The sequence below is a fragment of the Hordeum vulgare genome, chromosome 4H (assembly GCF_904849725.1).
Source record: "Hordeum vulgare subsp. vulgare chromosome 4H, MorexV3_pseudomolecules_assembly, whole genome shotgun sequence".
Classification (NCBI taxonomy): Eukaryota; Viridiplantae; Streptophyta; class Magnoliopsida; order Poales; family Poaceae; genus Hordeum; species Hordeum vulgare.
The window spans coordinates 9,683,422-9,694,484 of NC_058521.1; the positions used below are offsets into that span (position 1 = coordinate 9,683,422).

The 11,063-nt window shown below is 49.0% G+C and overlaps 2 protein-coding genes and 2 non-coding genes across 4 annotated transcripts; 1 reads left to right on the forward strand and 3 right to left on the reverse strand.

The window, feature by feature from the left end:
• The first annotated feature begins 1,175 nt into the window (after positions 1-1,175).
• On the forward strand, positions 1,176-4,504 carry LOC123447174 (gamma-glutamyl peptidase 5-like). The gene is made up of 4 exons (XM_045123754.1): positions 1,176-1,682; positions 3,589-3,744; positions 3,854-4,021; positions 4,117-4,504. The coding sequence occupies exons 1-4, from the start codon at positions 1,302-1,304 to the stop codon at positions 4,261-4,263; spliced, it is 852 nt and encodes a 283-aa protein (XP_044979689.1). The 5' UTR covers positions 1,176-1,301; the 3' UTR covers positions 4,264-4,504.
• Positions 4,505-6,690: 2,186 nt separating this feature from the next.
• On the reverse strand, positions 6,691-10,139 carry LOC123447175 (uncharacterized protein C6C3.02c-like). Its single transcript, XM_045123755.1, has 5 exons — positions 9,981-10,139; positions 7,982-8,038; positions 7,774-7,854; positions 7,529-7,698; positions 6,691-7,024 (listed from the first exon to the last, which is right to left on the reverse strand). The coding sequence occupies exons 1-5, from the start codon at positions 10,000-10,002 to the stop codon at positions 6,923-6,925; spliced, it is 432 nt and encodes a 143-aa protein (XP_044979690.1). The 5' UTR covers positions 10,003-10,139; the 3' UTR covers positions 6,691-6,922.
• Positions 9,073-9,188, reverse strand: LOC123451641. Its single transcript, XR_006632469.1, has one exon. It is a non-coding gene; the product is annotated as a small nucleolar RNA U19 (small nucleolar RNA).
• Positions 9,354-9,505, reverse strand: LOC123451654. Its single transcript, XR_006632481.1, has one exon. It is a non-coding gene; the product is annotated as a small nucleolar RNA snoR138 (small nucleolar RNA).
• Positions 10,140-11,063: the final 924 nt, after the last annotated feature.

The following is an 11,063-nucleotide window of genomic DNA, read 5'->3' on the forward strand; positions in this document are numbered from 1 at the left end:
TTCTTTGGAAGTTATGCTAAAGAAAAAAAGCGATTCTTTGGAAGTTCGAAAGTGAGGGCAGTCGTAGGAGCATATCCCGATCCCATCGGGGGCCAAATGGAATTTATTTCATGCCTCGCAATAAGCTAGCGACGTGCTATCTATCCCTCCAATCCATCCGGAGTTCATGGCAGGGAGGTTCATCGAACCTGGACGCCTTCTACCTATTCCAAAACCACGTCCAGGTCCATTCGCAAAACCGGCAGAAACCCAGTGCCGGTTACCAGTACCTTTGAGCCTTTGACACGGTACGCTGAGGTTTTCCTAAATATTTTTTAAAAGAAAAGTGAGGCTTGTGATGGCAGTTTTGCCGTTTCGTACACCTCGGGAAGCGTGCATGGGCCGTGGTTTTCTACTGGCGCGCGCGCAAACGGACGCAGAGGCTCCGGCGTGCGTGTCCGCGTCAGCGGCGTGACACCGTGTGACAGGAGTATCTGAACAGGATCGCTTCGTGGCAGACAGGTCGGAACGGCTCCGTCCGATTCACCAGACGATGACGAGGCGCAAGCCTCGACGTACCGGCGACACTGACTGTGGGCCTGACCCTGTCTGTGACCGACAAACTGATATATATTACTCCTACTAATGCATGTACCAAACAAGATGTCAGTGTTACAAACACGCACGCACAAAAAGAAATCATCTTGGCTCCAGGCTTTGTTCTATGTATATCTTTTCTTTCCATCTTCTTGTACGTACAATATGTTTCGAAAGTTTGGAAAATTAATCAAAATACGGAGCAGAGCCTTATTGTTTCCTGAAAAAAAACACAAAAAATAACGAAGAAATGGCGTGGCGGAATCTTCTCCCTTGCCACTGCCACAACGCCAGCACTTCACCCCAAAGAAGAAGAAAAAACAGTAGCAGCACTGTCACACACACATCCATTCGCTGGATAGAAGGAAGTGAATTAATCCGGTACGTGAGGAAAAGGAAGAAGGAAATGATCCGCGGAGGCCCACGACTCAGAAACCGGCCCGTGACGCGCTCAGAAAAAAATAAAAATAAAAAACGGCAAGCCGCGATTGCGCGCGCGGTAAACCGGAGTTACTGTGGGAGGGGGGAGGGGGATTTACTTTGCGCCACGGGAGAAAACGGCTTTAAATACTGCCCCCTCATCTCCTCCCCCACAGCGAGCCAATTTAGCCAGCCAGCCAGCCAGCCAGCGAGCGAGCGCAATCCCGTCCGTCGCCCAATCCCATTCCCCGATCCCTCCTCCTCGGCGCTCGCTCGCTCGCTCGCTCGCCGACGCCGCGGTCGGCATGGGGATGGGGCCGCTGGAGACCGCCGTCGAGGCTGGCCGCGCCGCCGCGCCGGTGCCGGTGGTGACCGCGGCGGGAGGGGGGACGTACGCGCTGCTGCAGTGCGGGGAGGACTCGGCGTACGTGCGGGACGCGTACGGGGGCTACTTCGAGGTGTTCCGCGCGCTGCTGGCGGAGGACGGGGAGCGGTGGCGGGTGTACCGCGCCGTGCGCGGGGAGCTGCCGTCCGACGAGGACGCGGCGGGGGTCGACGGCTTCGTCATCTCCGGCAGCTGCAGCGACGCGCACGGCGACGAGCCGTGGATCCTCGCCCTCGTCGACCTCGTCCGCCGCCAGCTCGCCGCCGGCAAGCGCGTCCTCGGCGTCTGCTTCGGCCACCAGGTGCGTCCCCTCCCTACCTCCCTCCGTCCGTTCGCTTCTTCGTTGGCTCTTCCCGGCGGCGTCCCGGCCGGAGGGTAGGATGTTCTTTCCGTGTGCGTGAGATGGAGCCGGTGGCGTCCGGGTTTGGCGCCTCGCTGCCGCACCAGCTGAGAGGAGTGGCGCCCTTCTAGGGCCTTCCATTTTTTTTACCCCCTGTTTTCTTCACCACGCGCTCGGCTGGTAAAACCAAAACCAGCAGGGTAAAAAACGCATGCTTAATTCTTACGGAGAAAAAAAGCTTAAATCTGAATAGAGCAGAGCTGCATTGCAGAGATGGTGGTAAATAAACAAACACATGAACATACAAGTGGCCGTTCTCGTAGTCAGAAGTATACTCTACTCTACTGTCTACTCCGAGGAGAAAAAGATGCATCTGGTCGGGGTAGAAAAAAAAATGCTTCTTGCCAATGAATTGCTTACATCTGTGTTTTCAAATCGCTCTTTACTGAACGCGCACGAGGTAGTAGTAATTCAGTAAAAAACTGAACTCAAAAGGATTCAAGAATACCGGAAATCCCAAGCCGAGAGTGGCCATGGCGTAGCTGATTAGGGGTTAGTTAACAAATTAATAATAATGAGACGGTGATCTGGTTCACGTGGTCCGACGTGGCGTTGCCGGGCTCTGCCCGCCAACTTGCCGGTAACGAGGCACGCAAGACTAACATCTGATTATTGTTTTGTTTGAACATTTGAAACGCTGCAGCTTGGACGCACGCCGGCGGCGTGACGCGTCTAACTAACTAACCAACCGACCGACCCGCCGGTGGCCTCGCGGACGACGCCACCGCCGCCGTCGTGCTCCGGCGCGAACGCGTGATTAGGATGGTGCTCATGCGTGCAAGCAAGCTACCGGCCTTATTACACCCGTTTGCCGCCAGCCTTTTCCCTCCCCTCTGGCGTGCGTGGCGTGGCCACAAAGACGTGTCGGTGACGTGGCCGTCCACCCTGGAGGGCATCATCCGAGGTCGAGTGTCGGTGCGGCTATTTTTTTTTATACACCCCTGGCTGACTGAGTATATCGGCTGTTGAGGGATCTGACCGTCCCTGCGTATGACCCAAGGGGCGATCGATCGGGTAGGAGAGCTCGACTTGGGTTGCACTTCTTGGATACGTAGATACATATTCTATATCCTAGTGGTCAAACTATTTTCCAACGAGCCCTGACCTCACCTCTTAAGAAAACTAAGCGATGACAGGCTTGCGATGCAAGTATATTATACCATGCAAAAGTCAAAGCTCCCTTCTCGGAGCCGTACGGCATGTTATGTTGGCGCGTGACAGCGGCTAGTGCAAGACCTGACTTCTTTTCTCCCAGAGATCATGTGGTTCGATAGATAGATAGATATAGATAGATAATGCATGTAGGTTGTCCATGATTCACGGTCGCTGAATGCTTCCGTCCGTCCTAAGAAAACGACGCTAGTTAACTGTGAAAATGGCTCCAATCGGACGATCTAACGACGGGCTGGCTGGATGTCATGTGCCGCCGGGTCCCGCTGTCGCCGGTGACCGATGTATGACAGCCAGCCGGAAGTTAATTTGGTCCTCTGTATAGACGCGCTTGGCTTCGGCGCATGATGATGTCGGGTTACGCGTTAATCAGTCACTAATGTTAGCATGCATGTCGGACCTGCGTAATGCAGTATTAGCTGTCATTCACTACAAAGTTGTAATATTTTGATTCGCTAATATTTTCTCTCCTCGCAATCTGACAAATGTCTAACAGTCTGAAAGATGCGAACACTTTTTTACCATCTACTTCATCTGTATCTCAATAATTGTAGTTGAGGAACAGCAGATGGGTTTTGCATATGCAGATAGCAGCGAGGGGTGAATTAACGGTGATTTTTCTTCTTTTGTGTTGCAGGTCCTGTGCCGGGCGCTGGGCGGGAAGACGGGGAGGTCGTGCAAGGGGTGGGACATCGGCGTGAGCTGCATCCACCCCACCGCCGCGGCGGCGAGGCTCTTCGCGCCGCTCAAGATGCCGGTGCACCTGCCCATCATCGAGTTCCACCAGGACGAGGTGCACTACACAGACCCTACGCTCGCTCCACTGTTTTTTTGCTAGTACGTACATGTCAATGTCGGTTTTACAGTGTGCTGATGTTGAGCTCGTCTGATGACACTCTCAGGTGTGGGAGCTGCCTCCTCACGCCGAGGTGCTGGCCCGGTCGGACAAGACCGGCGTGGAGATGTTCCGGCTCGGCGACCGCGCCATGGGCGTCCAGGGCCACCCCGAGTACAGCAAGGACATCCTCATGAGCATCGCCGACCGCCTCCTCCGCCAGAACCTCCTCCTGGTAAATCTTCAGACCAGTTCATGAGCTGCAAGTAGTGCGGCGATCTCCCATGTTGTTTCGGAAACTAATAGCCGATGATCGTTGTGCGTGAGCAGGGCTGTCAGGTGGACGTGGCCAAGGCGAGCTTCGACGTGCGGCAGCCGGACAAGGAGTTCTGGAAGAAGGTGTGCAGGGGCTTCCTCAAGGGCAGGCTCCAGCCGCAGCAGCAGCAGCAGAAGCAGCAACATAAGCTGCAGCTATAGGAGTTGGAGCAGGAGGAGGAGGAGGAGACGGCGGCGGGTCTGAGAAGGAGGCCGTCGCCGCCGCCGGAGGAGGAGGAGGAGGACATAGTAGCGTTACTGAGCTGGAGGGGATTGTTATTGCGAGCCTAGAATTAATCCTTATTTTTCTGCTTCGAAGCTTGACACCATCCACCATCATCATCTTGTACAGAAAACCGCCTATTTATTCGAAGCATTTTAATAAAGAGCGATCGGGTGCTAATTTGACAGCCTCTCGTATCTGTTGACGATATTTTCAGATCATGGAATCCTCCCGTCTATAAATTTATAAATTTGCGCTAAACCGACGACACTTGTTTTGAAACGGAATTAGCATTTTGGTGATCTGTGCCTACTTTAAGCTGTTGAAAAGGTTGGTAAGATTGGACAAGGTGAAGGAGCTCGACGGCTCTGGGCGGGGCAGATGTCCGAATTCCTCCAAAGCTCTTCAAATTTAAGGATAGTTCATGAGATTCCGGATGTTCGGACCAGTGCACGGACATACATTTGATGAACAACGTTTGAGGCCTAAAAGCACCCAGACCGTTCAATCCGAACATTTTGATGAACCGAGTTGGAGATGCACTTCTGTTCGGTCACAACCGTGCTGGAGCTGAACTGCTCATCTTTTCTTACATGTGTTGTGCAGAGAATTTGTTCGTGCCGGTGCCGAACTTGGAGGTAGCGGCACCGATGTGCCGGTGACCGCGATTCGGACGACCGGTTGGCTGATGGTGGCCCGAGAGCGGCTACTGCTACCGGATTTGCGCCGACGGCCGCACACTTTTTGCGGTTGCAGATAGGATGGGCGTCCAGGTTCACTGAACCGCAGGCAGTTGTGCCGTGATGTGTGGTGCTGCTCGGCTCCGGCGATGCGGGCAGAGGTCGCCGTCACCGCTAACGGCGGAGCGCCGCCTGTCCCTTGCGATCTACAGAGGTACAGGACCACGCCTCGGTTGCACAGCGACCGTTCGCCAGCTTCGGCTTGGGATTTAACATGTGGCACGGAGATAGACTTGCCAACGGCACACGTTTGGGTTTTGCTCCCCAACGGGACCGTTCTGGGGGGATTTTTGTGCCGCGACTCGGTGACAAGCCAATCGAGCTAAGACTACCAGATCCCTTGAAAACAACTTCGTAACATTTTATGTTTTGTGGAGTTAACCACATCTAGCCAATGTTTTGAGGGGCCAAATGCTTCATCTGACGATAATGTGTGTGCATCTTTCAAGCCACATCATTACCCCAATCAAAAGTTTGTGAAAAAATGATGAAGTGAGCCAAAAAAAGAACACGTGGAAAGACGAATCGTCGAAACTTCCGCCGACGCCCCCAAAAGCCCCCAGCGCGCCCGGTTTCACTTGGGTATGGCAACGCTATTAGGACATCCCTAGGGGTGCTTGGGGCATGGCTGGACCGTTTTGGCATGGTTGGGCCGTTTTTCGACCAAAAAGCATCCCTGAGCCTAATACCAAGCCTAAAAAGGTGTCCTAGGGGGCGTCTTGAGGGAGCGGCTGGAGTTGCTCTTAACCTCTTAACTCGCAAACCCAGCTCAACTCTCTCAAATTTGCCTTCTCTTCCTGCCACCCCCTCCACCACCACAGGTCCCGACTCTGTCAGGAATGGAACCGCGGGATCTCCTCCGTGTTCCCGCCGGCACTACACCGTCGTCCGCGCCCGGCACTACACCGTCGTCCGCGCAAGGAAGTAGTTGGGGACAAAGAATGTGGTGCGATCTTCGACAAAAGATCCCAACCCAATCACCGCCCCCTTATTGGACACCACCGTCCCCATCGTGGCCGCCCACATTGTTGGCCCAAAGAAGCTGAAGCCTGCAAAGATAGGGTCGTGGAGACAGCAAAGAGGACGGCTCGAAGGTGGAGAAAAAAGAAGTCGGGTGGCAATTGACAAGGAGAGAGGGGAAGGAAAAGAGGAACGAACATAAGAAAGAGGAGCAATTGAAGATCTTTTTTGACATACAAAAGAAGAACTCAGTAAGCGAGATGAAACCCACACTAATCTCAAAGGAAGTGAACTTCATGGCGGTGGACTTGCAAGACGTCGCCAGAAAAGAGCTTCTTATATTGAGAGGAAGCAAAAGGAGATGCTTGAGCTAGCATGACGCATGACCTATGGCTGTATGTCGGCATTAACCAGGAATGCTAGAGCAATAGAATAATGTCAAATGACAAAGTTGGTGCTTCCAGGATATGGTGTGGTATTCTGACCTCAAGGTTAAAGGGATTCTTTAGAGTTAATCTTGGTTTTGGTGATCCATTTTGCAAGGTTTGCCCAATTCCAACTGGTACTGCACATATTTACGGCAATTACACATGCATCAACTTATGGAAGAATCTCCAAAAACAACAAAATTGGAAGAAAAATATGAAACTAAGTTGCACCACACCATATTTAAACTCCATATTTATACCCAGTGCCATGAAGGTAATTCCAACATCAATACAAGGAAATACTCCCAGGACAGCAGAGACCACAAACTAGGGTAATAGACATGCTGTGGCATATAGGTTCAGAATATCGCCAATGAATTATTTAAAAGATATATATATCATCATCATGACTGAAAACAGGTTCCGACAAATTAAGCCCAAATCAAGATAGCAGCAGCAGCAGCAGCAGCTTAAAGAGTTGAACCAGCCCCAGCTCCTCCCCGGCGGCACTCGTTCAGCATGTCAAGGTAGAACTGGCACTTGCTGATGTCGCTGCCGTAGTGGTTGATGCACTGCAATTACAGTGAACAACAGTTAGTACACATGTCCATTAACCAAGTGATCACACAAACCGATATCACTAAACTGGGGTGGCACTGACATTAACTCAAAGAATTCTCCATTCTACCCCCTCCATTCCTAAATAAGTCTTTTTTAGAGATTTCACTAAGGAACTACATACGGATGAAGTGTAGATTCATTCATTTTTGCTCCGTATGTAGTCCTCTAGTGATATCTTTTAAAAGACATGTATTTAGGAACGGAGGGAGTAATACAAATGTCATCTTACTGCATAGTGTATTCATTTATTTTGCTCCATATGTAATCTATAGTGGAATCTCAAAAGGTCTTATATTTAGGAACGGAGGAAGTATGCGCTGAAGTGAAACAATAACTGATGTAAGAGAAAAGAACAAATGAAGTTCGGGTAGCAGAATCAAAGTCTAGTCCAAACGGTCAAAACATATTAAGCATGTCGACAAATGAGTGAGCGGGAGGAGGTGAGGGAGGCATACATCTTGGAAGGCCTTGGATGGGTTGCCACACTTATCATCAGCAGCATTGTCCATTGGAGTCATAGATGCAGCGGCCTCAGACACAACAGTCTCATGCTGAATGGTACGGGGACCCATCACAGCGTCAACAGCCCTGTGCGCCATAGCACTGCCAGTACCGAAAGCCATGCCTGAAAATTTTGGACAAAAGAAGTTAGTGTCTGGATTGCAGGCCTTCATTGCAGTTAAGAGTGAAAAAAACTAACCCTGAGCAATAGTGGACCCAATTCCGCTCATGATACCGCCACCGCTGCTCTGGGTAGTAGCAGGAGGAGGAGCTTGACGGGCTGCAAAGAATGCAAAGTGTTAAATCTCAATTAGCAACTACACCGAATAAGAGCAGATGAATAACCGCATTCAATTGAATAGCTTGTGATTTCAAAAGAGATCAATTAAGCAGGATACCATAATTACCTGGAGCTGGTGGGTTTCTCACAGGAGCAGCACGTGGAGCAGGGCGGGAAGACCTTCCTGTTAGGCAAGGGCAAAAATGAGCCTACCAGGAATATAAATACCAAGTACATATGTTTTCATAGATGGGATCTATTCACTACAGAAGATGGTGATATGAAGCAACACAAATATGAGAGAAAGTCCTAGACCACATGCCAAATATGCAACAAAACTAGTGATGCTGAAACCAGTGACTAACAACAGCATAGCATTAGAACTTTTGAACACAATGACCAATTAGTGTCAGAATCAGTCTAAGAAGGGATGAACAGAAAATCACATCCATTCCCTCAATAGATTACATTTGTTATGTGCCCCCTGTCTGAACCAAATGCAGATATAATAATAACAGCAGATGGTTTTTCAGGAGGCACATCAATTTTAGAATGTAATAGAAACCATAATCTAAACAATACTATATCATAACTAATGAGACAAAACAAGAGTGCTTCCAAGCTAGTTCACTTATTAGATTGAAACTCATGAGCAAGAGCTACACTGAAAACAGGAGGAGTAAACAACACAATGTGCAAGACCAGTCATAAGAACAGCTTCTTAAAAGAACGATGTTCTGTTATAAAAAGCCTAAGCGATTGGAACACAACCATTTCTATATGCCCCCTAACTAAACCAAAATAGTATGCATAACTATAATGGCTACTCAAGAAGGCAAGTAACAGGAAAACAACCAAATTATATAAACAATTAATCAGCCAGGTTTACAGTCTGGAGAATCCACTACAACAGCCTATTTAAATATTCTACCATGATCACAAAAAAATAAAAAGAATGGAACTACAGAAATTAGATAACAAAGGAATGTTGAGGACTTCTTAGGACTCCTAGTTAACATAAATGAGGTTCCCAGAATAAAATCCAACATAATTATCTCTATATGCCTCTTAACTAAGCCAGGATAGTATTTACAACCATAATGGCTACTCAAAAAGGCAAACATCACAAACTTTGCCGTAACAGTGTAAACTTATAGTAATATGACAGCTGTACCATCAAACTGACACAACATACAATGCAGAAGCATGACAGTCATGGAATGTCTCGGGCTGCTTGGGGAGCACATCTAGTTAACACAGATGAGTTGCCCCCTCAAAAGGCCTGGATGAGCATCAGATGCTCATTTCATATGTGCCTCCTAACTAAGCCAAGACAGTATAAATGACCGTAATGGCTACTCAAAGAGGCAACGGTGCAACACCAAAGGGACACTACAAACCATAGAACATGTATACTAAATACATTCTGAAACCCATCTAATTCCTAAGTATTAGGACTCCACCGTACAAGAGCAAACGACAAATTATTAACCATGCAAAGCTATATGAATCCATCTTAAGAAAGGATTGACAGAAGCCAGCATCCCTTTTCATATGCATCATATGTAAAAGAGAAGGATTCAAATTTGTTTTACGCCCCTGTCTGAACCGAATGAGAATGTGAATCTACATCCAATTATTCGAGGGCAATGCATCTACTGATAACCTACTAATAATCAAGATATACACAATTTGTTCCTAAAACCATCCACAGTGGCGAACTACAGGTGCGAGCAGATATCGAACCCGACAATGAGGGTCGACATGCATCAGACCCTTGTTAGAAAAGAAAAACGGGTGCCGATTTGTTCTATGCCCCTGTCTGAACCGCCTGGGAATGGGGATCCGCAGCCAATTATTCGAGGGCAATCATCTCCCTGATTTCTACTGGAACCGTTCGATCCCCCAACGGAAACCTGTCTAGCAAACATCTCCGACGGATCCAGCGATTTCCGCACCCAGATGCGCAAACAAATCATTCCAACAACCGCACTCAGATGCGCATCATCTACCGAAATCCGTCCGAAGCAGGTACCAAATCTACACGCAACGCCAGATCCGAGCGACGCCCTACGAGAGACCATACATACAGGGAGGGGGTGGGTGGAGAGGGGCGGAGCTGGTACCTCCTCCGCTGCGGCGAGCCATGGCGGGTGGTGAGGGCGGGAGACGGAAACCCTAGGCTGGAGGCGGCGCCGGAATGGATGAGCAACGGATCGGAATGGGGACACGCTGAGGCGGACCTAGCCCTAGGGCTGGCATTTTATAGCCGGAGACGGGTCTCGGGTGCGGATTTTCCTTCTTTTTTTTCTTTGGCTCGCCATCTTCTTGCGAGGCACGCAAGCTGACGTGTGGGGCCGGGAATGCGGTGAGCCTCGATGACGGGTGGGGCCGTATTGCGTGGTGTGGCTAACGGGTGACGACCATTTCTTTTCCTTTTTTTCTGGTGAGGATGAGGATGAGGAGGCTGTGTTGTTTACCCTCCGAAGACTCTAGATCCCACCGGCTCGTTCGGACGAGGGATTGTGTGTGTCCCGAAGAAATCAAGAGGAAATATCCCTCAAAAAGAAAAAGAAAAAGGAATTTATGTGAGATTCAAATACTAGATAGCAGTTTTTGGTTTATATTCCCTCCAGTCATTTTTACTCTCCGTATAAGTTAGTACGTTTAAAGTCAAAGTATATCTCTAATACGACAGAACTTATAAAAAAAAGAATCAACATCCATAATATCAAATCAGTATCATCGGATTCATTATGGAATGTAGTTTCATGTTATAGATGTTTGGTATTGTAGATTTTGATTTTTTTAAAAGGTTTTATCATTTATGTCACCCTCACTGCTTAGTATTGTCATTAGAAGCTACTAGTAGAATGCTCGTGCGTTGCTACGGGCAACAATGCAGATAATCTACGTTTCTACGTCAACAATCATTGACAATACGTAGACGATGAAGGTGACCGTCATGAGGTGCATTCTTCCTCGTCTCTCCATACAAGCAAATCTTTCTAACGTAGTTTCACCAATTTCTTCTTTTTCCATGACTGCTCATGATGGACTGTGCAAATGAAATGATGCAGCATGTTGTGCCATCCATCCCTCTAAATCATGCCACCATCTGCGCCACACGAGACCTCCCTTACCCACACTCAAATCATTAAATCCCCTACCCCTTCTCTGCCAGTGGCGATCCACCTCTGCTACTGGTT

What these genes read in the sequence shown, in the direction of transcription:
- LOC123447175 (XM_045123755.1), bottom strand. Translation starts at nt 10,002, where the DNA reads ATGGCTCGCCGCAGCGGAGGAG. An exon ending in GAGAAACCCACCAGCTCCAG is followed by an intron (nt 7,855 to 7,981) that starts GTAATTATGGTA and finishes CATTCTTTGCAG; the next exon opens with CCCGTCAAGCTCCTCCTCCT. An exon ending in TGGGTCCACTATTGCTCAGG is followed by an intron (nt 7,699 to 7,773) that starts GTTAGTTTTTTT and finishes CAAAATTTTCAG; the next exon opens with GCATGGCTTTCGGTACTGGC.
- LOC123447174 (XM_045123754.1), top strand. Translation starts at nt 1,302, where the DNA reads ATGGGGATGGGGCCGCTGGAGACCGCCGTCGAGGCTGGCCGCGCCGCC. An exon ending in GCGTCTGCTTCGGCCACCAG is followed by an intron (nt 1,683 to 3,588) that starts GTGCGTCCCCTC and finishes TTTGTGTTGCAG; the next exon opens with GTCCTGTGCCGGGCGCTGGG. An exon ending in TCGAGTTCCACCAGGACGAG is followed by an intron (nt 3,745 to 3,853) that starts GTGCACTACACA and finishes TGACACTCTCAG; the next exon opens with GTGTGGGAGCTGCCTCCTCA.